Source organism: Microcaecilia unicolor, chromosome 12 (genome assembly GCF_901765095.1).
Source record: "Microcaecilia unicolor chromosome 12, aMicUni1.1, whole genome shotgun sequence".
Taxonomy (NCBI): Eukaryota; Metazoa; Chordata; class Amphibia; order Gymnophiona; family Siphonopidae; genus Microcaecilia; species Microcaecilia unicolor.
The window spans coordinates 97,561,336-97,586,678 of NC_044042.1; the positions used below are offsets into that span (position 1 = coordinate 97,561,336).

At 46.0% G+C, this 25,343-nt stretch overlaps 1 protein-coding gene and 1 long non-coding RNA gene across 7 annotated transcripts in view; one reads left to right on the forward strand and one right to left on the reverse strand.

Moving 5' to 3' along the window:
- Positions 1–5,071: 5,071 nt before the first annotated feature.
- The window catches only part of COASY (Coenzyme A synthase), a 57,631-nt gene continuing 37,359 nt past the window's right edge, over positions 5,072–25,343 (forward strand). The window contains exons 1-5 of one of the 6 annotated variants that reach the window (XM_030221073.1): positions 5,072–5,236; positions 13,023–13,710; positions 16,938–17,152; positions 18,269–18,400; positions 19,532–19,721. In XM_030221073.1, coding sequence (XP_030076933.1) covers positions 13,053–13,710; positions 16,938–17,152; positions 18,269–18,400; positions 19,532–19,721 — 1,195 coding nt within the window. In that variant the 5' untranslated portion in view covers positions 5,072–5,236; positions 13,023–13,052. Of the gene's footprint in view, positions 5,237–5,297; positions 5,419–5,557; positions 5,870–11,697; positions 11,740–13,022; positions 13,711–16,937; positions 17,153–18,268; positions 18,401–19,531; positions 19,722–25,343 lie in introns of those variants that run through there. The other 5 variants (XM_030221072.1, XM_030221076.1, XM_030221074.1 and 2 more) reach the window with 5 other exon arrangements.
- Positions 10,466–23,793, reverse strand: LOC115481730. Its single transcript, XR_003943994.1, has 3 exons — positions 23,694–23,793; positions 16,554–16,558; positions 10,466–10,478 (listed from the first exon to the last, which is right to left on the reverse strand). It is a non-coding gene; the product is annotated as an uncharacterized LOC115481730 (long non-coding RNA).

Consider the following 25,343-nt stretch of genomic DNA (forward strand, 5'->3'; position numbering starts at 1 on the left):
TAGATCATTTATAAATACGTTAAAAAGAATAGCCATACTGGGTCAGACCAATGGTCCATCAAGCCCAATATCCTGCTTCCAGCAGTGGTCAATCCAGGTCCAAATACCTGGCAGAAACTCACTTAGCAGCAACCCTTCACCACTGAGAACATTGACCATTTAACCCTACTCTCTATTTTCTATCTTTTAACCAGTTCTTAATCCACAATAGGATACTGCTTCTTATCAGAGATGTGCTGGAGCAGGCTCTCACAAACTCACGAGAGCCATTTGTTACATTTTTAAGAATTTTGGCAGCTAGTTGTCAGGACCGGTTTTAGACATGGTGAGGCCCAGGGCAGAAATTAAGGAGGAGGCCCCTGACCCCCCCCCCCCCCCCCCCCCCCCCATTTCCCCATCTACATTACTACTACGCAGTCAGGGCATCTTTTACCCTTCCCCTCACCTTGCGGTTTTCTTTAATATGTTTATTTCCCTTCTCAGAGGGCCCCCGATGCAGCAGCCATCCTCACAAGCTGCCTGCGGCTGCCCCAAAGCTTTCCCTCTCAGCCACAATCTGCCCAGGTGGAAACAGGAAATTGCATCACAGGGGGGCAGATCGCAGCAAAGAGGGAAAGTTTTGGGGCAGCTGCAGGCACCTTGTGAGAATGGCTGTCGTGCCGGGGCCCCTTTGAGAAGGGAAATACATTTTTAAAGAAGATCGAGAAGGGAGGAAGAGACAGATTGTGATGGGGAGAAGGGGAAGAGATGCCTGGACCATGGGGCCCTCTGGAGCTGTGGGGCCCAGGGTAACTGCCCTGTTTGCCCCCCCCTAACACCAGCCATGCTAGTTGTTAAAGTAGCTGCCCCCCCCCCCCGGCTACTTTCATAGGTCACTTCTCGAACCCTTAAAAAAATTGGTGTTATATTGGCCATCTTCCAGTCTTCCAGTACCATGTGTATACTTGATTTTAAAGATGAATTACACGTTATTAACAATAGTTCTGCATGTTCATTTTTCAATTCTATCAGTACTCTGGGATGTATACCATCTGGTCCATGTGATTTGCTACTCTTTAATTTGTCAAATTGCCCCAGTACATTTTCTATTTTGCAGAAATTTGTTTCAGTTCCTCTGACTCACCATCACTGAATACCATTTCTGGCACTGGTATCTCCTCCACAACTTTCTCAGTGAAGATTGAAACAAATAATTCATTTAGTCTCTCCATTATGGCCTTGTCTTCCTTGACTGCCCTTTTTACCCCTCGGTAATCTAGCAGTCCGACTAATTCTTTTACCGGCTTCTAGCTTCTAATATACCTAAAAAAAAAGTTTTTTTTAATGTGTTTTTGCCTCCAACACAATCTTCTTTTTAAAGTCTCTCTTTGCCTTCCTTATCATTGCTTTGCATTTGACTTGCCATTCCTTATGCTATTTCCTATTATCTTTAGTTGGATCCTTCTTCCATTTTCTGAAGAATGTTCTTTTAGCTCTAATAGTCTTCTTCACCTCACTTTTTAACCATGGCTCTCTATCTGCTCAGATTTCATTCTTCCCTATTATCCAGTTTTCAATCTTCCTCTTTTCACTGCTTTCCATCTCCCTCGCCCCAGCCTTCCCATACCTTATCCTATTATTTGCCAATTTTTTGCTCTCTCTCCCTGCTTCTTCCAGCACCTCCTCTCTTCCCTTCTGTACAACACCCCCTCCTCTCTTCCATCTTTTGCCCAGAATCTTCTCTCTTCCCCTTCCCTCCAACATCTCAACTCTCTCCATCTCTGTCCAGCATTGGTATATTTAGGGTAGGTGCATTGTGGCGCATACACCCCCTGTCAGACTCGGCCCCCCCTTAAAATCCTCTCTGTGTCTTAACCCAGCAGTGGCACTCATAGGCTGCCGTGGCTTGCTCTGGGACTTCATACCTGAAACGTCCTGCTCCAGAGGAAGTCCCGGAGCAGGCATCAGGCAGCCTATGAGTGTCGCTGCCACTGCCGGGTGGAAACACCAAGAGGATTTTAAGGGGGTGGCAGCAGTGAGGAGGAGTGACAGAGGGAGCAGTGATGTAGAGGGGAATGGTGTGAGGGTGATGGAATGGGGAAGCAGCAGTGGCGCAGGGGGAGATGCACCCCCCTGTAAAAGGTTTCTGGCTATGCTACTGCTGTACAGCATCTCTCCATCACTCTTAACCCCCCCCCCCCAAATCCAGCATCCACCTCTGTTTCCCTCTACCCCTTCTATGTCAGCATCTCCCCTATTTCCTTGTCCTACATTCCCCTCTCTTTCTCCATCTCTGTCCATGTGTAGCACCTTCCCTTTTTCTTCTTATCCCTCCCCCAAATCCAGCATCTCCCCTTTGTCTTCTTACTTGCGCCATGCCCAGTATTTTCCATCACCCTACACATGTCCAGCATCCCCCTCTGTCCCTATACCCCCATGTCCCTTTTTCCTTCCTACCCAATCTAGCATCTCCCTTCTCCTCCCCCTTTTCTATGCCAACATCTTCCTCCCACCCTGTTTCAGTTTCTCTACTCTCTCTCCTCATCCTGATCCATCATCTCCCTTCAGTCATCTCCCCCATGTACATTATCTCCCCTTCTTCCTCCCCCCCCCCCCCAAGCAAGGATATTGCCTTTCCATCCTTCCCTTCCTTATTCAGCATCTGTCTCTCTCACACACACACACAACTTTTTTCCAGCATCTCCTCTGTCGGAAATCGTAACTGGAATATCGCCCCAATTGTAAGAGATTCCTGTTTCATATCCAGAAATTTTTTTCGCCTCTGTTGTGTCCATCGTGCAATATCTGGAAATATAGAGACCTTGCTTCCTTTAAAATCCGGATGAATATTGGTATAATTTTTAATGCCAAAATAAAATTGAACTGTTCTACAAGGTTTAGTAAAACTAAAAGTAAAAAATGGTGGAAACCTTACACATCCCAATGATAGCGACCACACACTGCTCATTAAACAGAAAATGCTCTCTTTCAAAAGTTTTTCATTTTAATCTTAATTAAAAAACAAAAAGAGGGAAAAAAAAAAGCCTCAGCAGTCAAAGATAACCAACGTTGGCTGGGCATAACCCACTTAATTTTGTCAAACGCCAAGGCTCCTTCTGACTAGGACCAATCATTGGCTAAAAACCTCCATTTTACATGGTAAGTTTATTTATTTGATTATATTTTGTGCCTGTTTGCTTCAATTTTCTTCTTTTTTTGAGATACGACGACCAGAACTGAACGCGTACTCAAGGTGTGGACGCACCATGGAGCGATACAAAGGCATTATAGAATTTTTGGTCTTATTCACCATCCCTTTCCTAATAATTCCTAGCATCCTGCTTGCTTTTTTGGCCGCTGCCACACACTGAGCAGAAGATCTCAGTGTATTATCTACGACACCCAGATCTTTTTCTTGAGTGCTGACCACAAGGTGGACCCTAGCATCAGATAACTATGATTTGGATTATTCTTTCCAATATGCATCACCTTGCATTTGTCCACATTAAATTTCATCTGCCATTTGGATGCCCAGTCTTCCAATTTCCTAAGGTCTTCCTACAATATTTCACAGTCCGCATGTGTTTTAACAACCTTGAATAGTTTTGTATCTTCTGAAAATGTGATCACCTCACTGGTTGTTCCAATTTCCATATCATTTATAGATCCCTGCGGCACTCCACTGTTCACCCTCCTCCATTGAGAGAACTGACCATTTAAACCTACCCTCTGTTTTCTGTCCAATAACCAATTCATAATCCACACCAGAACCTTATCTCCTATCCCATGACTCTTTAATTTTCTCAGGAGTCTCTCATGAGGACCTTTATCAAAAGCTTTCTGAAAATCTACATACACTACATCAACTGGCTCATCTTTATCCACATGTTTATTCATGCCTTCAAAGAAATGAAGCAAATTGGCAAATCGGCTGAACCCATGTTGACTCTGTCCCATTAAACTATGTTTGTCTACATGTTCTGTAATTTTACTCTTTATAATAGTTTCCTCTATTTTGCTCGGCACCGACGTCAGGCTTACCGGTTTATAATTTTATCTCCCTGATGTAACATTTATCCAGTAAATATTGGGGTAATTGAAATCACCCATTATTATAGCATTGCCCAATTTGCCAGCTTTCCTAATCTCTGTAAACATTTGTTCATCCATCTGTTCATTTTGTCCCAGTGGACAGTTGTACAGCCCTACAAGAATACGCCTTCCCTTCACACATGGAATTTCTGGCCATAATAATTCCACGCTATCTCTTTCATATGGAATTTTTATTTTATTTGACTCAATTCCCTCTTTAACATATAGCGCAATCCCCGCCCCTCCAATTTGATCCTCTCTATCATTGTGATACAATTTGTACCCTGTTAACACAGTGTCCCATTGATTGTCCTCTTTCAACCAAGTCTCTGAGATGCCTACCACATCTACATAATCATTTAGTGCTGTATATTCTAACTCTCCCTTCTTATTTTTTAGGCTTCTAGCATTTGTATACAGGCACTTCAAATTGTGCTTTTTCCTTTGATCTATAAGCTGCTTAGAAGTTGAAGGGGACGATGTGTATTCTTTACCTGCTCTCTCATTAAGCACATCTGGCTTACTTTCAGCATTGTTGAAACCTCTCTACTGGGATTCCCTAAATGGATAGAATCATGGCCTACAAATACTGCACTGCTTTGGGATGTAACTTTAAAGCCAGGACTGGCCAAAACGTCTCCCTCCTGGAATGGGTAACTTGGCAGCTTTGTATGAAAATGTATTCCGTTATTATACTTCCTCTGTGTATATCCGTATGCTCCACAAGATGGCATGTTTGAAATTATAAGTGAGATTAAATAAAAATGTTACCAACAACAAAGAACAACAATGTGGAATTGTGGATACAGCAGCTCATATTTGTTGCTTTGTTTTGAGTGTAAGGGGATGACGGCTGCACGGGGAGGGGAAACATTAACATAATTGCTTCAGCTTTTTGACGTCATCCCGCCTCCTGTTTTATTTATTTTAATCCAACCTTCTTGATTATTATTACGTCAATAAAATTGACTTCATCTCTTCTTTGGGTTGACGGGGCGGGGCAAAGGCGAATCTACCATGGCCGAAAAATTGGGAGAACGACGCACCACGTCCTCCATGAGATCAGTGGCTCCGGTCTGTTCGATGGGGAAGGGCAAAAAATAACACGAGACCATCCTTTCTGCTTCTAGCCGTACTGTGAACCGGACCAGTAAATCCCAAAATTGTGAGAACCTACGGAAACCTTTTTTTTTTTAATTATTCCACAGCAAAAATTAAAAACTTAAAAAATAGCCTATTAAAAAAAAATCTAATTTGTGATTGCGACAGCCAATCAGCTAAGCGAGAGTGAGGCCCATGCCGCCTGATCCGCCTCCCGCAGCCAATCAGCTGAGCCACAGTGAGTCTGTGAGTGACGCGCTTCCTGCTGCTCTCGTGGGAGGTTTTACCGGGGATTGGAATTATATCACATAATTTTATGTTACTGTTATTTATCATCGTTTTGTAGTTTTCCGTCTTTCATTTTAACTACATTACGTAGTGCTTTTAGCAACACGTGCAAAGTTGTCCATGCCAATAAAAGTGATCTTCATGTTGAATCGTGACGACGCGGAACAGTTGAAGGGGACCTAGAGGCGGAACTACTTTGTTCGCGTTCCTTCCCTTTCCCTCTTCTGCAGCCAAATAGCCAATGCGCCGAGTCCTTCCTTCTGTGGGGAAGGCTGTGATTGGCCTGTCTGCTCTTCCATTTGCTTCCTGTATTTGTCTGCACTGCAACCAATTAGCTGAGCTCTTCTGGACTCTGCTGCTGCTTCCTTCCAGTACAGCAGGGTAGTGGTGGGAGCTTGATGCTTCTGAGGTAGTGAGTGAGGCTGTGTAAGGTGCTTTCCATATCATTATGCTGATCAATCCATAGACTGGTGGGTTGTGTCCATCTACCAGCAGGTGGAGATAGAGAGCAATCCTTTTGCCTCCCTATATGTGGTCATGTGCTGCTGGCCTGGAAACTCCCCAGTATGTTCTCTATCTCAGCAGGTGGTGGTCACACACAGCAGCAGCTCTGGCTAGGCCTCCAAGCCTAATTTTTAGGTTTTGTTGAGTACCTGGGGTTGAGGGCTCTTCTTCAGCAATTGCAAACCTGGTGGTGCCAGGTCCCTCCTTTTCTCCCCCCTCCCGCTGGCTCCATTAAAAAAAAAAAAAAAAAAAAAATTTGGACGTCCTTAAAGGCGTTTATTTCGACGTTTATTTAAACGTTTATTGCAGCTACTCACTGGGACACCAGGTCGTTACAGCTCGGAGCAAGAAGCAGGTAATTTTTACCTTTTTATAGCGGGCAGGGGGTTCCCCGATCGATCTCCACGTGGCCTATGGCGTCGGAGGGCGAGGGCGTGAAGAATCGCTTCCCGGACCGCGTGTGCGCTTCTAGCGGGGATGCGGGGGTCTTAAAGTCTGATTCGCCCTTGTTGGGTGTCAGTTCGGAGGCCGGTCAGTGTCCCGGGTCTTCCTCCGGTGCGACGGTTTTTCCCGCCATAAACGCCCATCCCCCGCTGCTCGCCTCCGCCATCTTGGCTGGGCACTCTGCTCGGACGGCTTCTTGGGCCGCCCTTGAGCTGGGAGACGTTAATGCCATGGCCGCCCTTGATTTGGGCGACGGCAAAAAAGCAGCTAAAGTTAAGCGCCGTTCTTCCCGCGCGGCTCCTTCGCGGAGTGTCGCGCCGGACGCCATCTTGGATGCGCAGCATGTTTCTCCCCCGCTCTTGCGAGCGCCGGTTGAGGGTGCATCTAGGGCTGTGGCCCAGGCTGCTGAAGTGCACAGTCTGGGGGGTTTCTCCCCCGAGTTTATTTTGCTGCTGCATCAGGCCTTCCTTATGCAAAACGCTGCCCCTTCTCCCTTGTCCGATAAAGGGGTTGAGGCCCCCGGAAGTAAACGCCGTCGGGTGGATTCCCAGGCCTTAGAGGACTCTGTTTCCTCTGATGTAGATGAGGGCAGCGTATCTGAGTTCTCCCAACGGTCCTTTGGGGATTCCTTGGAGGAGACGGATTTCCGCTCGGATGGAGTTGATGACCCCTCTGCAGCGCGGATCTTTCGCTCAGAGGATTTGCCCAACCTGTTAGTGCAGGCCATGAGCATTTTGAAGATTTCCTCTCCAGAGGACGTCTCTCCCTCAGCCCCTGTTGGCTCCGCCATTATGCTGGGGACGAAGCGCCCGCCTAGAACCTTCCACGTGCATGATGCCATGCACACCTTAATTTCGGCTCAATGGGATGTCCCGGAAGCGAGCCTCAAAGTGGCTAGGGCTATGTCCCGCCTCTATCCTTTGCCTGAAAGTGAACAGGAGGCCTTTCTTTGGCCTACCGTGGATTCTTTAATCACTGCGGTGACTAAGAAAACGGCGTGGCCGGTGGAAGGTGGCACGGCCCTAAAGGACGCCCAAGATAGAAGATTGGAGGCGGCCTTAAGGTCGTCCTTCGAGGCGGCTGCCTTAAGTTTGCAGGCCTCAGTTTGCGGCTCCTATGTGGCCAGGGCGTGCCTGACGATTGTGCAGCGGGCTTCCCCCTCGGATCCTTCCTTGAGGGCTGATTGGCCGGCCCTGGAATCGGGCTTGGCTTATTTGGCAGACTTACTGTATGATGTCTTGAGAGCCTCGGCTAAAGGTATGGCTCAGACAGTCTCTGCGCGGCGGTGGCTTTGGCTGAAACATTGGTCTGCTGACCACTCCTCTAAGTCCCGCCTGGCTAAGTTGCCTTTTAAAGGCAAGCTGCTCTTTGGGGTCGAGCTGGACAAAATTGTGACGTCTAAGGGCAAGAGGTTACCAGAGGTCAGGGCTCGGGCCAGTGCTCGCCTCGGTATCTCCAGAGGACGGTTTCAGGAAGCCCGTCGGTACCGCCCGGGCAAGTCGGGCTCCTCTGCCCCCTCTTCCTTCAAGAGGAATTTCTCCCCCAAGCAGCATTCCTTTCGCAGAGACCGCCGTCCCGGAGGTGTGCCCTCCGGTCCTCCCCCAGGGTCTCGTACCCAATGACGGGGTCCTGGTCCATGGCCCAGTGCAGATTGGAGGACGCCTGTCCTCGTTTCTGGGCGAGTGGACCAGGGTAACTTCAGACGCTTGGGTGCTGGAAGTCATCAGAGATGGCTACAAGCTAGAGTTCTGCCGACCCTTAAGAGACGGGTTTGTACTCTCTCCCTGCAAGTCTCCGGTCAAAGCTGTGGCAGTGCAGCAGACCTTGGACAATCTGATCCGCCTGGGTGCGGTCATTCTGGTGCCAGAAAATCAGCTTGGCAAGGGACGTTACTCCATTTACTTTGTGGTACCAAAGAAAGGAGGTTCGGTACGGCCTATCCTCGACCTCAAAGGGGTCAATCGGGCCTTGAAAGTTCGGCACTTTCGCATGGAGACTCTCTGCTCTGTTATAGCGGCAGTGAAGGCAGGGGAGTTCCTGGCATCCTTGGACATCAAGGAAGCGTACTTGCATATTCCCATCTGGCCTCCTCATCAACGCTTTCTGCGTTTTGCAGTCCTGGGCCGACACTTCCAGTTCAGAGCCCTCCCGTTCGGGTTGGCTACTGCTCCGCGGACCTTCTCCAAAGTAATGGTGGTCATCGCGGCCTTCCTGCGAAAGGAAGGAGTACAAGTCCATCCTTATCTGGACGACTGGTTGATCCGAGCCCCCTCTTATGCAGAGTGCGGCAAAGCTGTGTACCGGGTGATTGCTCTTTTGAGCTCCCTGGGGTGGATCATCAACTGGGAGAAAAGCCAGCTGCGCCAGACTCAGTCCCTGGAGTATCTGGGAGTTCGATTCGACACCCAAGTGGGCAGAGTGTTCCTGCCGGACAATCGGATTGTCAAACTTCAGGCTCAGGTGGATCAGTTCCTAGTAGCCTCTCCGCTTCGGGCTTGCGACTATGTGCAGCTGTTGGGCTCTATGACGGCCACGATGGAAGTAGTGCCCTGGGCCAGGGCTCATATGAGACCACTACAACACTCTCTGCTGCAGCGCTGGACTCCGACACCGGAGGATTATGCTGTGCGCCTTCCCTTGGACCCAGCAGTGCGCAAGGCGCTGAGCTGGTGGCTGAAGACAGACAAGTTGTCTGCAGGGATGCCTCTTGTGACCCCGGAGTGGATTGTCGTCACGACGGACGCCTCTTTGACGGGCTGGGGAGCCCACTGCTTGGGAAGGACAGCGCAGGGGATCTGGTCTCCTGCAGAGGCAAAGTGGTCTATCAACCTCCTGGAACTCAGAGCCATTCGGTTGGCGCTTTTGGAGTTCCTCCCGGTACTGGCGTTGAAGCCAGTACGGGTCCTGTCGGACAATGCCACGGCTGTGGCCTATGTCAACCGCCAGGGAGGTACCAAGAGCGCCCCTCTAGCCAAGGAAGCCATGAATCTATGCCAGTGGGCGGAAGCGAACCTGGAACAGCTGTCAGCTGCCCACATTGCCGGAGTCATGAATGTCAAGGCGGACTTTCTCAGTCGCCATACCTTGGATCCCGGAGAGTGGCAGTTATCGGCTCAGGCGTTCTTGGACATCACGAAGCGCTGGGGCCAGCCGAGCCTAGATCTGATGGCGTCATCGGCCAATTGCCAAGTGCCGCGCTTTTTCAGCAGAGGACGGGACCCTCGATCTCTGGGAGTAGATGCTCTTCTCCAACAGTGGCCGACACAAGAGCTTCTCTATGTGTTCCCGCCCTGGCCCATGTTGGGCAGGGTACTAGACCGGGTGGCAAAGCATCCGGGCCGGATAATCCTGGTGGGTCCGGACTGGCCCAGACGTCCCTGGTATGCGGACTTGATCAGGCTCTCAGTGGACGACCCTCTGCGGCTGCCAGTGGAGCAGGGCCTGTTGCATCAGGGTCCCGTGGTGATGGAGGATCCCTCCCCCTTTGGTCTTACGGCCTGGCTATTGAGCGGCAGCGTCTGAGGAAGAAGGGCTTCTCAGACAAGGTCATCGCCACTATGCTGAGAGCGAGGAAGCGCTCTACTTCTACTGCTTAAGCCAGGGTTTGGCGTACCTTTGCAGCGTGGTGTGAAGCAGGCTCACTTTCTCCCTTCACTGCTCCAATTTCTTCAGTGCTGGCGTTCCTGCAAGAAGGTCTGGAGAAAGGCCTGTCGCTCAGTTCCCTTAAAGTCCAGGTAGCGGCTCTGGCTTGCTTCAGGGGCCGCCTGAAGGGTGCTTCCCTGGCTTCGCAGCCAGATGTGGTACGTTTTCTCAAGGGAGTTAATCACCTGCGCCCTCCTCTGCACTCAGTGGTGCCTGCGTGGAATCTCAACCTGGTGCTAAGAGCCTTGCAGAAGCCGCCTTTTGAACCCTTGTCGAGGGCATCTCTGAAAGACCTGACGTTAAAAGCAGTCTTTTTGGTGGCTATCACTTCAGCCAGAAGAGTTTCCGAGCTCCAGGCACTCTCATGTCGAGAGCCTTTTCTGCAGTTCACTGAGGCAGGAGTGACTATTCGCACAGTGCCTTTCTTCCTGCCCAAGATTGTTTCTCGCTTCCGTGTGAATCAGCAGCTCTGTCTCCCTTCCTTTCGTAGGGAGGACTACCCAGAGGAATACTCTGCTCTCAAATGTCTGGATGTGAGACGAGTCATCATCAGATATTTGGAAGTGACCAATGATTTCCGGAAATCGGATCATCTGTTTGTCCTGTTTGCAGGTCCTCGTAAGGGTCTGCAGGCTGCTAAGCCTACAGTGGCAAGATGGGTCAAGGAAGCCATTGCAGCGGCTTATGTGGCCGCGGGGAAGGTGCCGCCTATCCAGCTGAAGGCTCACTCCACTAGAGCTCAGGCGGCCTCGATGGCAGAGGCCGGGTCTGTCTCCTTGGAAGAGATTTGCAAGGCGGCAACTTGGGCATCGGCCCATACCTTCTCCAGGCATTACCGCTTGACTGTGGCTGCTCGGGCGGAGGCCCGGTTTGGAGCTTCAGTGCTGCGGTCAGGGATTTCAATGTCCCGCCCTGGGTGAGTACTGCTTCGGTACATCCCACCAGTCTATGGATTGATCAGCATGATCATATGGAAGGTAAAATTATGTATCATACCTGATAATTTTCTTTCCATTAATCATAGCTGATCAATCCATAGCCCCTCCCAGATATCTGTACTGTTTATATTCTGGTTGCATTTCAGATTCAAGTTTAGTCTTCAGTTCCTGTTCAGGAGGACTTCGTGTTCAAGTTTTTTCAATTGGATTCTTCAAGAGTTGAGACGAGTTTGTGTTACAGTGAGCTGCTGCATTCCTCTCCCCTCCGTTTTACGGGGCCGGATTGAGACATAAATTCTGCCGGCGCTCCCTCCCGCTTCGTGCGGCTGTAGGGCAGCTTTGTACCCCTCCCGCTTCGGCGGTGTTAGGGTCAGTCAGCTCCTCCCGCGGTTGCGGTTGCAGGATAAGCCAGATCCCCCCGCATCGGCGGGGTGGTGTCCCTCCCCCGCTCCGCGGGGATGAGCTGGACGGATTCCCCTCCCCCACTTGTGTGGGGATGAGCTGAGTTAATTCCCCTCCCCCGTTTCGGCGGTGGTGAGCTGGGCAGAGTGTCCCTTTGTGGGTGTAATTCTCTAAGTGCTGAGTCCTGCGGATGGAGCTTGGATATCGACATACTGAGGAGTTTCCGGCAGCACATGACCACATATAGGGAGGCAAAAGGATTGCTCTCTATCTCCACCTGCTGGTAGATGGACACAACCTACCAGTCTATGGTTTGATCAGCTATGATTAATGGAAAGAAAATTATCAGGTATGATACATAATTTTACCTTTTTTCCCCCTTAACCAGACTGCACCTAACGTTAAATCCCAGTTTTCAGATCTGGTTACAAAGCATTGAATACTTACATGTATTTTTAGGCAACTGGGGTTAGTGGTCTGTCCAGCTAATGCTTATGCTTGTTTTGAGTTTGATATACTGCCTTTTTTGCAAGTTAAATCAAAGCAGTATACAATCAGAGTGAGAAGGAAGGGCACTAATCCAGTCTCTGGAGGCAGCAATGCCCCTGAAGTCTGGAGGAGTGGGAGTGTACCTCCAGTGATGGAACTGGCCACAGAGAGGACACCCTCTCTGATGATGCAGCCATTCCACTATTCAGAGCCACACTGAGCCCGCAAAAAGGTGGGAAAATGTGGGATACAAATGCAATAAAATAAATAAATAAATACTTTGCAGCTAATTCCAGTGCTAGAGGGGCACAAGTAAGCACCTTGCAGTCCATCAATTCCACCTGGATTTTTAGGATATCCCTAATGAATGTCTGTGAAAAATTTGCATATACACCACTTCAGTTGTGTATAATCAATCTCATGGAAATTCATTAGAGATATCCTGAGAGGCCAAGTGGATTGGTGTCTGGTGTCCACTTAGACTGAAGGCTAATTGTGGGACAGTGGTGGCTGTGTGGCATACACTTCTCAGCCTGGCACTCCAGCTCATCTCACCTGCCCCTTGTCCTTATTTGTGACACACTACGTCTCAGGGAGGGTCTTTTGGCGCAGTTGGACGAACCAATAGCAAAGTATGAGAGTGCCAGACAACTTGTAGCATTCCTCTTTGCTGATTCCTCATTAGTGGGAGACAGGGCCTATGGGAGAGAAGTCATGGAATAAACAATACAGTGAATGTTTGACTGGTAACCCTGACTTGAATGCCAGTTTCAAAGTCTAAATGCCTCCGTAACATAAATGCACAGGGTGCAAGACTATTTCAATTGAAAGGAAGCTCTGGAATGAGGGGGCAGAGAATGAAAGTGAAAGGGTCAGTCAGAAGTAATCTAAGGAAATACTTTTGTCACAGAAAGGGTGGGAAATTTATGGACTGGCCTCCTAGTGGAGGTGATGGAAACAATGACTATCTGAAATTTTATATATATATATATATATATATATATGGGATAAGTATATAGGCTCTCTAAGGGAGAGGAAGAGATGGCCTAGATGGACAGACTGGATAGGCCATATTAAACTTGTACGTTTAATATAAATTACTAGTTTAAAATCTAAGCTTACTGTGCAAATTCTGTGTTTCAGTTTTCAGAAGCAAAGGCTGAAGGATTCAGCATGGCCATGTTCCGCTCTGGTGTTCTGGTTCTGACGTCACCTCTGTCTGCCCTGTCTTTGCGAATTGTTTCCATTCTGACCTCTGCATCCAAGATAGTGGAGGACACGCTTTATATTCATTTACAGCCAGGGCTTTGTTTATCCGGCCCGGCCCAGCCCAAATCAACCTATATTCCAGCTACAAAAGAGGTTTACAACTTGGTAACAAAAGTATATTCCAGCACCAGTAGTAACTGCAGCCACCTGGATGTTCGAGTTCTTTTAACTAACATTAGGAATCAGAGTGCACATCAACAGCCTCTCTGCTCAGTTCAAAACTTGTCTCACCCTCCAGAGGTGGTTCTCACAGACTTCCATGGCAGTGATGGAGGGCAATACAACCCAGTGAAGCAGCGCTTGGAACGCTATACAACCAGCTGTTACAGCTGCCATCCCAACCTGGTATCTGTGCTACTGAATCCAGACTATGATGTGCCTGACAAGTGCGAGGTTTCAGAAGAGTCTTCTGCAAATGAAGCCCTGCAAAGCTGTAGTGATGTGGTAGCAGGTGGCACCTTTGATGGACTTCACAGTGCCCACAAGATCCTTCTGAGTGCATGTTGTCTGCTGACAGAAAGCCGCCTCCTCATTGGTGTTTCGGATAAAGACCTGCTGGAAAGTGAGTATTTGCTCAGTGGATTATCCAGTGGGGTAACCAGTTCTGCTGTAGGTTAAGCCTTGTAGGTTAGGGCTCACTTTCAACTAATGGGAAAATCACAGCTCTCACCATAAACAAATCTAGTGTCAGGAAGTGTGTTGAATATTTTTTGCATTATTGTATTGGCTTGGCAGTTTCTGCTGCTCCTTTCGGCATCTGGTTCTGCCAAAGCTGACCTCTATTGGGCTGTAGCACCATGAAGCTTCTTTTGCCACTATCTGGGGGTTTCCCCATGTTGACACCCCCTCCTTCACCCTATGTAGTTCAGCAATGATCACAAACTGTGGCTCCTGCCTGAACCTTGTATGCAATTTCCCCTTCTTCAGATTGACCTGTTGGTATCACTGTTGAAGTGTGGCTGAGAATCCCGCCCTTCATCCTGCCAGGAGCTGTGAACTCTGCCTACACAGCATTCCTAGCTGGCCTAGGGATCAGAAGGCTGGCATGAAAGTTGACCCAGGGCTGCCATTGAGACACCAAATGGGTCCAGTACTAATTTTAAGCAATAAAATGTTGTCAGGGTGGGCTTAAAACGTTTCTTGTTATGTTTTTATTATACAAAAAATGCAGATTCTTAGCACCTTAAATGATATTGGAGCGGAAACTGATAATTTCCCTTTTATTTGTTTTTAAATGTTCTTATTCTCCACCCAGAGACTTACTCCTGGAGAAATCCTGCGCAATGTGAGATGCAGAAATACTGGTGCAGCTTTCATAGGGGCCTGTTCACTAAGCAGTTGCCCATAGACACAACATATGAGAAAGCTGTTAGTAAATCAGCCCCTGTCTATGATGAGCCAGATCTGCAGGCTGGAGGAGCAGGAAAAGCCATTCCGGCCTGTACTGTTGTCTTCCTGCCAACGAAGTAGGGAAGGGACATAGTTCAACCAAACGAGTAGGACTCCAGAGGTGGATCAGTATAAGATGTTTATTGTCAAAATACAGATACAATGGACTTGACATGGTCCCGTGTTTTGGCAACAACGTGCCTGCTTCAGGAGTCTTGGTATCTGTTTGGCTTCTCAGAGATCATTATTCAAAGAAATATCACAAAACCGTTGCTACAATACGTGTATTGACAAGAACATAAAAGTACTGCTGTAAACTTGGACAATGAAACAGAAAAAACCCCATAAAGGTACTGCTGCAAATGCTATCTCTTTGAGTAACAATCTCCGAGAAGCCAAACAGATACCAAGCCTCCTGAAGCAGGCACATTGTTGCCAAAACACTGGACCGAGTCTAGTCCATTGTATCTGTAGTTTGACAATAAAAATCTTACACTGATCCACCTCTGGAGTCCTACTCGTTTGGTTGACCTATGTGCCTTCCCTACTTCGTTGGATGGACTTTACTCCGTAGGGTATCCTTCCTTGTTTTTCAGCTGTTGTCTTCCTGCACCATGTGGTGGTCAGCAGTGCCCAGAGTCCCACAATGCTCTCATGGTAACAGCACAGGAGTTCAGGCACCATACGTTCACAGCTTGAAAGGCACTCATTGCATGAATCAGACAGCTATTCTGCGATCAGCAGAGAGAGAGAGAGACAGATGGGATAGGGGTGAGGGGAAAATGCTGGGGATGTGCAAGGAAGATGTCACAATCTACATCCCCTTCAGACATGACCTGAAAGAAATAATAAAATCAACGATAGCCTGAACATCATGGACTCCTGGGCAAACTCATTCCAACTGGAACTGAACAAGGAAAAAACACACTGCCTCATCCTCTCTTCTCAACATAACAAGTACAAACCCACAACTATAACTACCCCAGGACACACCCTCCCTACCTCAGACAGCTTGAAAATACTCAGCGTCACACTAGACCGCAACCTTACTCTTGAGAGCCAAGTAGACTCTGTAATAAAGAAGCTCAAACGACTAAAACCTTTCTGCCCAAGGGACACCTTTCGAAACCTAATACAATCAATGGTCCTAAGTCATGCAGATTACTGTAATGGAATCTACGCAGAATGCAAAGAACAACTAACAATAAAACTCCAGACCGCCCAAAATACAGCAGCCAGGTTGATATTCAGCAAAACACGCTTCGAAAGTGCCAAACCCCTCCGAGAAAAATTGCATTGGCTCCCAATCAAAGAACGGATCAGCTTCAAAATCTGCACTATAGTCCACAAAATCATATATGGCATAGTCCCATGATACATGATAGACCTCATAGACCTACCAATAAGAAACAGAGTCGGGTCTGCAAGATCATACCTAAACCTACACTACCCAAATTGCAAAGGATTGAAATACAAAACAACCTACGCATCCGGCTTCTCCTACATAAGTGCACAACTATGGAATGGCCTCCCAAAAGCTGTGAAAACAATCCATGACCACCTGAACTTCAGGAAATCACTAAAAACCAACCTCTTCAAAAAGGCCTACCCCAACCGCTTCACCCAAAACACAGCATGCCTAATGATCGTAGTGGACAACACACAATCTTCATCCCTTCCGACCCTCCACACATAGCTCATTCGATCACTATATAACCTTGTATTTGTTAACAACCAACTGGGCAAACGCCTTAACGGTACTATGTAAGCCACATTGAGCTTGCAAATAGGTGGGAAAATGTGGGATACAAATGCAACAAATAAATAAATGCTGACTTGAGAGGGTAGACTGCATGACAGAGTGGCGATGAGTTAGGGAAGAGTGCATTGGAAGGGACAGTCGGGGGAAGGGAAGGAGAGAGTGGTCTACATTTTTGAGCTGCATGTCCCACTTCCTCTGCCAGATTCACTCTAAAGTCTGAACCATGCAGAGTCTTGTACTCTTTCAGGTCCTACCATTTCTATGCAGCTACGACTTGAGATTGAAACTGGGCTGAGGAGGAGACAGACGCAGGTGAAAATAATCACAGGTGAGGTGGGGGGGGGGGGGGGGCAGGATCAAGGTATGGGGCCTGGGATGATCACCCCTCTCCCTCCAAACACTGCCCTGGTTAGAGATCTCACATATGAAAATATCTCATCCATATTCTTTATGGATCTATAAACCAGACCAGCTGAGTGGTACTTGAGGCCTGTACTTGGAACCACTACTTTGTGGGAATGATTACACTGTAGTCAGCTAACGTATGTGACCTCTGACCTTCTAAACAGAGTTTCATTTCAGGGTGGCAGCGTGCTTCTACATTACTTCATCAGCACTCTCCTTTTCTGATGTTTCAGGTAAGGTTCTGAAGGAGTTAATCCAGCCTTACCAGCACCGTGTGGACAAGCTGTCTCAGTTCCTAGTGGATATCAAGCCTTCTTTACAGTATGAGATTGTGCCTCTGCTTGATCCCTACGGACCGGCCATCACAGATCCAGTACTGAAGTGCATTGTGGTCAGTGAAGAAACTCGAAAAGGAGGAAACTCTGTGAACAAGAAAAGGCTGGAAAATGTAATGCATCTAGTGTTGCAAGAATGAGCATGTCTAATATAAATATATATATACTCTCTGTTACATGCCGGGGAACCTTGACCATCCAGTTAGAGAGCTAAGGTTGTTGTGCCGTACAGTTTGCCTCATTATTTCATACCACCCATTGATGAAATCCCTTTTACCCTTTAAATTCTGCTTGTTGATTCAGGATTCTGTGCTTCCCACTTTGATGTAGTTCAGGTCTAGTGTCATGTGGTTAAAATTATATGTGAAAAACAACCACAAAAGTGGAGAACCTGGATCCGCTATGAGGGGAGCATAGAAACAGGAGTAGCGTGATCAAACAGGACGCTTCTAAAAAACCAAGGAGACGAAGAATAAGTAGTAAAAATGTCCTTTGATAGTAGAAAAACGCCTGCCTCAGAAGTCTGGATATGGTAAATCCCAGTGGGTGGAGCTAAACCAAATCAAGCCTTTAAAAAGACTAATGATTGGTAGATATGCAGGATACGTTGGTGGAAGGCACAAGCAAAACTAAAAGGAGAATTGTGTCCACAAAAATATCGCTTGTGCTTTCCACCAACGTATCCTGCATATCTACCAATCATTAGTCTTTTTAAAGGCTTGATTTGGTTTAGCTCCACCCACTGGCATTTACCATATACAGAATCCTGAGGCAGGCATTTTTCGCCAAAACACGGTGCTATGAAAGGACATTTTTACTACTTATTCTTTGTCTCCGTGGTTTTTTGGAAGCGTCCTGTTTGATTACGCTACTCATCTGTTTCTAAAACTATATGTTAACTACAACCTCAGATTTTATAACCCAACAACGCAGAACTGCAGGTGGATTACCCAGTGATGCACTGGGGTTCTGAAGTCAGTATGTCTAATTCTGCTGAGCTTCAGGACTTCCAGCTGTCTGTAGGAGCGCAGCGATTTATATAAAACCCCAGGAGACTCTGACCCTCTGGCCAAGGGTGAGCTGTGAAGTCTTGCAGGGAAAATATGTCCAAAATCAATGTGGAGAAAATAGTCCCTGTGTAGGAAGCTGGAGTGCTGACGTAGTGTGAGTTGTTGAACCGTAGTGGAAGTTTTCTCCTTGTGGATCATTACTCCATTGTTCTGTTCTAGCACCTGCCTGAGCTTGCTGTGCATGAAATTCAGTTAGTGAAAGACTCCCAGCGCACAGAAATTGAGGAGGAAAAGATAAGTTCTTCCAGTATCAGGATCCGAATGCTGGGATCTCTACTGTGGCCCCCAAAAGTAAGTTTAGAAAGGCTGTTATTGTTTATTAGGTATTTTATATATCGCCATTACCTAGAAGTCAAAGTGGCGTAGCTGATGGATTTTTTATTTTACTTCATTTCATTTTTCATTTATTTGTTTTTATATCCCACATTATCCCAAAGCATATTTAGTTCAATGGGGCTTACACAGGACAGGAGTAAATAGTGGCTTACTTATAACCAAGAAAACAGAACAGCGTGTGTAAATATACATTACAAAATTAGGCTGACATTTAGCAAATTACCATCTAGAAAACATGAAGACTTAACCTTATAAGTTTGTACATACATGTAACATTATTGAACATTCAACAGACAGGGATATGGGTAGCAGTTAAAAACTTTAGAGGGGGTAGAAATGGAGGGGAGTAAGACCTTCTGGGCCACTAGGTTGACGTTTAACATGTGTGATCCAGTAGGTGAGTGGCAGGGAGTGACCCGACTTAAAGAAGCGGTATGGGAATCTGTTTCTGGTAGGGTGGGGAGGACATTGTGAATTTCAGTATTTTTATCCTGAGTCACTGAAGAATTTGTCTGAACCACTGGCATAGCCAGACCTTGATGGGAGGGGGGGCCAGAGCCCAAGTTCGGGGGGCACATTTTAGGCTGCTGTTCTCCCGACGCCATTTCTGCCCCCGCAGCTGCCACTTCTTCCCCACCACCGCCCTCCTGCTGCCGTTTCTGCCCCCCACCGCCAAAGCGAAGGTACCTTGGTTTGCGGGGGTCCCCAATCCCTGTCAGTTAAAGCATTTGTCCCGTGCTGGTCTCACATTGCCTGGCCCCCTGTTCTGTTTTCAGTCGCTGTGAACGCTCGTTTTAATGAAACTGAGCATGCGCCAGCCAAACCGGGAGCCCCAGAGCAAATGCCCCCTCCCCTCCCCCGTATCTACGCCACTGGTCTGAACAGATATACTTTTAGCATTTTCCAAAAGATTGGGTAGTCTGTGATATTTCTGACATTAAGCAGGGTGTTCCAGATCTTGGTTGAAAGATACGTAGATGAAGTGGGGAGAGAAGGACTTTCACAATTTTTTTTTTTTTTTTGGAACTGGCGTGCAGTCAGCTTTCGGCTTACTTATATCACCTTTGGTTCTATTTTTTTTTTTAGAAAAATGTGCACATACCTTCACACCCTTACGTGATCGGATTAACGGGAGGAAGTGGAAGCGGCAAGACGTCCATTGCAAAGCGATTGGAGAAGATGGGCGCCACACTGATCGACAGTGACAAACTTGGCCATGAGGCCTATAGTCCCAGGGGTCCAGCATACCAACAGGTCATTGAGCAATTTGGACCAGGTATTGATAAAATATAAGGAATCTACATTTATGGAATGTGATCTATCATGAGGTAATGAAAAAAGGCAAAGCTTATAATAGGGGTTCTCAACTCAGTCCTTGGGACGCACCCAGCCAGTTGGGTTTTCAGGATACCCACAATGAAAATACATGAGAGATCTGCATGCACTGCCTTCATTGTGTTCAAATTAATCTTATGCCTACTCATTGTGGAGATCCTGAAAACTCGGCTGGCTGGGTGTGTCCCAAGGACTGGGTTGAGAACCTCTGGCTTACAGGAATCCAAAATGAATAATAGAAAAACAAGTTTCAAAAGCTGCCTTACGTTGCAAAAAGTATTTTACCATATCTTTTCCTCACCCCCCCCCCCCCCCCCCCCCCCCGAGTACGGCGATGTTATTGGGCCCTAAAGTGACAGATTGGGTTAGGAACTGAGTAGTAGGCGACAGAGGGTAGTGGTAAATAGAGCTCACTCTGAGGAAAGGGATGTTACCTAGTGGTGTGCTGCAAGGTTTGGATCTTGGGCTGGTTCTTTTTAACATTTTTGTAAGCGATGTTGCTGAAGGGCTGTCTGGTAGGTTTTGCCTCTTTGCAGATGATATCAAAATCTACAATAGGGTAGACACCCCCGATGGTGTGGATAACACAGGAAGGATAAGAGAAACAGAAAAATGTAAGCAGTTCACCACATGACCTATCCATTTTGCCCACCCTTGATTTGTCCTTGCCATTTTTAGGGCATAGACTGTAGAAGTCTGCCTGGCACAGGCCTTGTTCTAAAATTTCTGAAGAAGTTGTCAAAGCCCCAAAAAAGCTCCACTCCAGCCCATCCAAATCTATTTAGCCTTGATCAGGGAACAGACAGTAGAAGTGTGCCCAGCACTGGTTTTCCTACCAAATCTCCGCTAAGCTTCTTTGGATCTAAACAGGATTCCTTTGTGTTTGTCCCATGCATTTTTGAATTCTGTTATTATTATTTATTACATATCCCACATTATCCCGAAAGTAGGTTCCAGTGGCTTACATATTATAGTTAAAGATAAGAGTAATGATTACAACAATATTGAAAATATGTACTACAGTGGTAGAGAAATATGGATAATTTGTAGGAATTGATATAATTGTGAACCACTAAATTTGTAACTACTGAGTCACAATAGACTAAGAAACTGGAATTTTTACTGTTATTAGAGTCTAGTGAGATGGATTTTGAAATGAATTTGAAAAGAAATGGGATTTCAATAATTGATGGAATTGTAGGGTAATCTGAATGAGATCTATTTGAGTTCCAACATTTGGTTCCAATGTAAGTGAAGTCAGTATAAAGAACAGATTTGTGTGTTATATTTTTAAAATTCGGTGGACGGAGTAAAAGAGAGTCTCAAGAAAGGCTTTATATGAAGATATATCTCTACTAAACGATTCATGTAATCTGGAGACAGCCCATGAAGGATTTGGTAAATAAAGGTGCACAGTTTGAATGATATTCTGGCCTTGATGGGAAGCCAATGAAGTTTAATTAATAAGGGAGTGGCACGTTCAAACGAGCAGCTGTGTTTTATACTGGTTGAAGTCTTTTTAAGAATAACTTACCTGGCCTAGTGGTTAGAGCACTGGTCTTGCAATCCAGAGGTGGCCAGTTCAAATCCCACTGCTGCTCCTTGTGATCTTGGGCAAGTCACTTAACCGTCCGTTGCCTCAGGTACAAACCTAGATTGTGAGCCCTCCTGGGACAGAGAAATATCCAGAGTACCTGAATGTAACTCACCTTGAGCTACTACTGAAAAAAGGTGTGAGCAAAATCTAAATAAATAAATAAGAGACTGTCCTTACTCCCCGCATAGATGGCATTACAGTAATCCAGCTGCGGGAGGATTAGAGATTGTACTAATAGTCTTAAGGTTCCTGCAGTAAAGTAGAGTCTGATGAACTTCAAGAGGGAGATGACTTTAGAAATGTGTTAAAATGTGAGATGCTTATCTATGAAAACACCTAGAATATTCCGAATGGGTTCTAGAGAATGTGAAATATGATCACTGATGAATGAAGTAAAGAGAGTGGGATCATAAGGATTAGTGATTGTAAGAAATTTGGTCTTGTCCCTATTGAGTTTTACTCTGAATTCTGATGCCCAGGACTCCATAAGGTCTAGGTCTAAGCTTTTTATTCATCTAGTCCATCATATCTGTCTAACCTTACTATCCCCTATACACCAACTCGGACACTTCGGTCATTGACAGATAATAGACTTGTAATTCCATCTCCATCTAAAGCTAGATGGGAATCAACGCGAACATCGGCATTTTTTTTCTTAGCTCCCTCACTTTGGAATTGTCTTCCTAAAGAACTTAGGCTTGAAGATTCTTATACTCATTTTCCGAAAGCTTTAAAAACACATTTTTTTCAGCAGTCATTTGAAAAAAAAGCTTAAAATAGAAATAGAGGAAGAAAAAAAAACTTTTAGTTTTTTGATTTTTATTAATGTTTTTATGATTATAGCTTGTGAAATCTATATGTGTGTTGATTTTGTTTGCTGTGCTTTTCTATCATAAATGGATTTCAGAGTATGTCTATTTTATTGTCTTAAGGTCATTTTAATGTTATTTTATATTGTAAACCGTTCTGATTTACTTTTGTAATAAGTGACGGTCTAGTAAATAAATAAACGATAAACGATAATTTGTTGCAGGATTTCAGAAACGTGTTTTATGAAAGGGAAGTAGCTTTGTAAGCTCTTCTGAGCAGGGACCGTCCTTAGTTATTAATTTGTACAGCGCTGCGTAACCCTAGTAGTGCTCTAGAAATGTTAAGTAGTAGTAGTAGATATTGACATCATCTGCATTTATGAAAGGTTTGAAACCAGCAGATTACTACTACTACTACTTAACATTTCTAAAGCGCTACCAGGGTTACGCAGCGCTGTACAATTTTAACACAGAAGGACAATCCCTGCTCAAAGAGCTTACAATCTAATGGACAAATGTAGAGTCAGTCAAGTAGGGGTAGTCAATTTGGGGCATTCTCGATTACATGAAAGGTATAAAGGTTAGGTGCTGAAAGCAATATTGAAGAGGTGGGCTTTGAGCAATGATTTGAAGATGGGTAGGGAGGGGGCTTGGCGTAGAGGTTCAGGAAGTTTATTCCATGCGTAAGGTGATGCGAGGCAGAATGGGCGGAGCCTGGAATTGGCGGTGGTGGGGAAGGGTTTTGAGAGGAGGGATTTGTCCTGTGAGCGGAGGTTTCGGGCGGGAACATAAGGGGAGATGAGGGTAGAGAGGTAATGAGGTGCTGCAGACTGAGTGCATTTGTAGGTAAGTAGGAGAAGCTTGAACTGTATGCGGTATCTGATTGGAAGCCAGTGAAGTGACCTGAGGAGAGGGGTGATATGAGTATATCGGTTCAAGCAGAATATAAGGCGTGCAGCGGAGTTCTACTACCTAAGGGGACTTGATCATTTTGAATAAGATAAGGGAGAGGGGGGAGCCCTGGGGTACTCCACAATCCGGAATCCAAGAAGGAGAGAGAGAACCAGCCATCTTCACTCAATAAGATCTGTGCTTAAGTAAACCTTGGAACCACTGGAGAACATTATTACTTAAACCAAAATAATCTAATGAGTTCAATAGTATGTTATGGTCTACCATGTCAAACGCACTAGATGTTACCGTTTACATCTCTGCCACCTCCCACGGGAGGGCATTCCAGGTATCTACCACCCTCTTGGGTACTGTTTTCATCTATATCATTTCCACCCAGCGGCCGTTCCACGAATTCACCACCCTTTCCATGAAGAAGCGTTTCCTCAGGTTACTTCTGAGTCTTTCCCCTTTCACCTTCATCCTATGCCCCCTCATTCCAGAGATTCCTTTCAATTGAGACAGAGGTTTCCCTTCTGTCCATTTGTGCCGCATAGGTATTTAAATGTTTCTGTCATATCTCTCCTCTCTCACTTTTCTTCCAAAGTGTAGATACTGAGATCTTTGTCTGTCCCCATGTGCTTTATGAAGAATACCACTGACCATTTTAGTAGCTGCCCTCTGGACCGACTCCATCCTGTTTATATCTCTTTGAAGGTGCGGTCTGCAGAATTGTACACAATATTCTAAATGAGGTCTCACAAAACAAATTACAGAGCATATTCAAAAGCATGGATTAATGAGATAAAGCCAACATGGATTTAGTGAAGGGAAATCTTGCCTCACTAGTCTATTACATTTCTTTGAAGGCATGAACAAACATGAGGATAAAGGTGAGTCAGTCGATATTGTGTATCTGGATTTTGAAAAGGATTTGACAAAGTACCTCATGAAAGACTCCAAAGGAAATTGGAGAGGTCATGGGACAGGAGGTAGTGTCCTATTGTGGATTAAAAACTGGTTAAAAGATGGAAAACAGCGAGTAGGCTTAAATGGTCAGTATTCTCCATGGAGAAGGGTAGAAAGTGGGGTTCCCCAGGGGTCTGTGCTGGGACCACTGCTTCTTAACATATTTATAAATGATCTAGAGATTTTTTTTTTTTTTTTATGTTATGTTTGTACCCCGCGCTTTCCCACTCATGGCAGGCTCAATGCGGCAGGCAATGGAGGGTTAAGTGACTTGCCCAGAGTCACAAGGAGCTGCCTGTGCCGGGAATCAAACTCAGTTCCTCAGTTCCCCAGGACCAAAGTCCCGATTGAGGTAATTAAATTTGCTGACGACACAAGTATTTCAAAGTTGTTAAATCGCAAGAGGATTGTGAAAAATTACAAGAGGATCTTACGAGACTGGGCATCCAAATGGCAGATAACGTTTAATGTGAGTAAGTGCAAAGTGATGCATGTGGGAAAGAGGAACCCGAACTATAGTTACATAATACAAGGTTCCACATTAGGACACCGACCAGGAAAGGGATCTAGGTGTTATCGTTGATGATACGTTGAAACCCTCTGCTCAGTGTGCAGTGGTGTCTACGAAAGCAAATAGAATGTTAGGTATTAAGAAAGGAAAAAAATAAGGGCGTTATAATGCCTTTGTATTGCTCCGTGGTGTGACGGCACCTCGATTATTGTGTGTGATTCTGGTCACTATATCCCAAAAAAGATATAGTGGAATTAGAAAAGGTACAGAAGGATGACAAAAATGATAAATGGAATGGGACGGCTTCCGTATGAGGAAAGGCTAAAGCAGCTAGGGTTCTTCAGCTTGGAGAAAATATGGGTGAGGGGAGATATGATAGAGGTAGAAAATAATGAATGGATTGGAACAGGTAGACATGAATAGCTTGTTTACTCTTTCCAAAAATACTAGAACTAGGGTCATGCAATGAAGCTACAAAGTAGTAAATTTAAAATGAATCGGAGAAATTATTTCTTCACTCAATGCGTAATTAAACTATGGCATTCGTTGCCAGAGAATGTAGTAAAAGCAGTTAGCTTAGTGGGGTTTAATAAAGGTTTGGATAGCTTCCTAAAAGAAACGTCCATAAGCCATTATTAAAATGGACTTGGGGAAAATTCACCGCTAATTTCTAGGATAAGCAGCATAAAATGTATCCTACTGTTTTAGGATCTTCCCAGGTACTTGTAACCTGGATTGGCCACTGTTGGAAACAGGATGCTGGGCTTGATGGACCTTCGGTCTGCC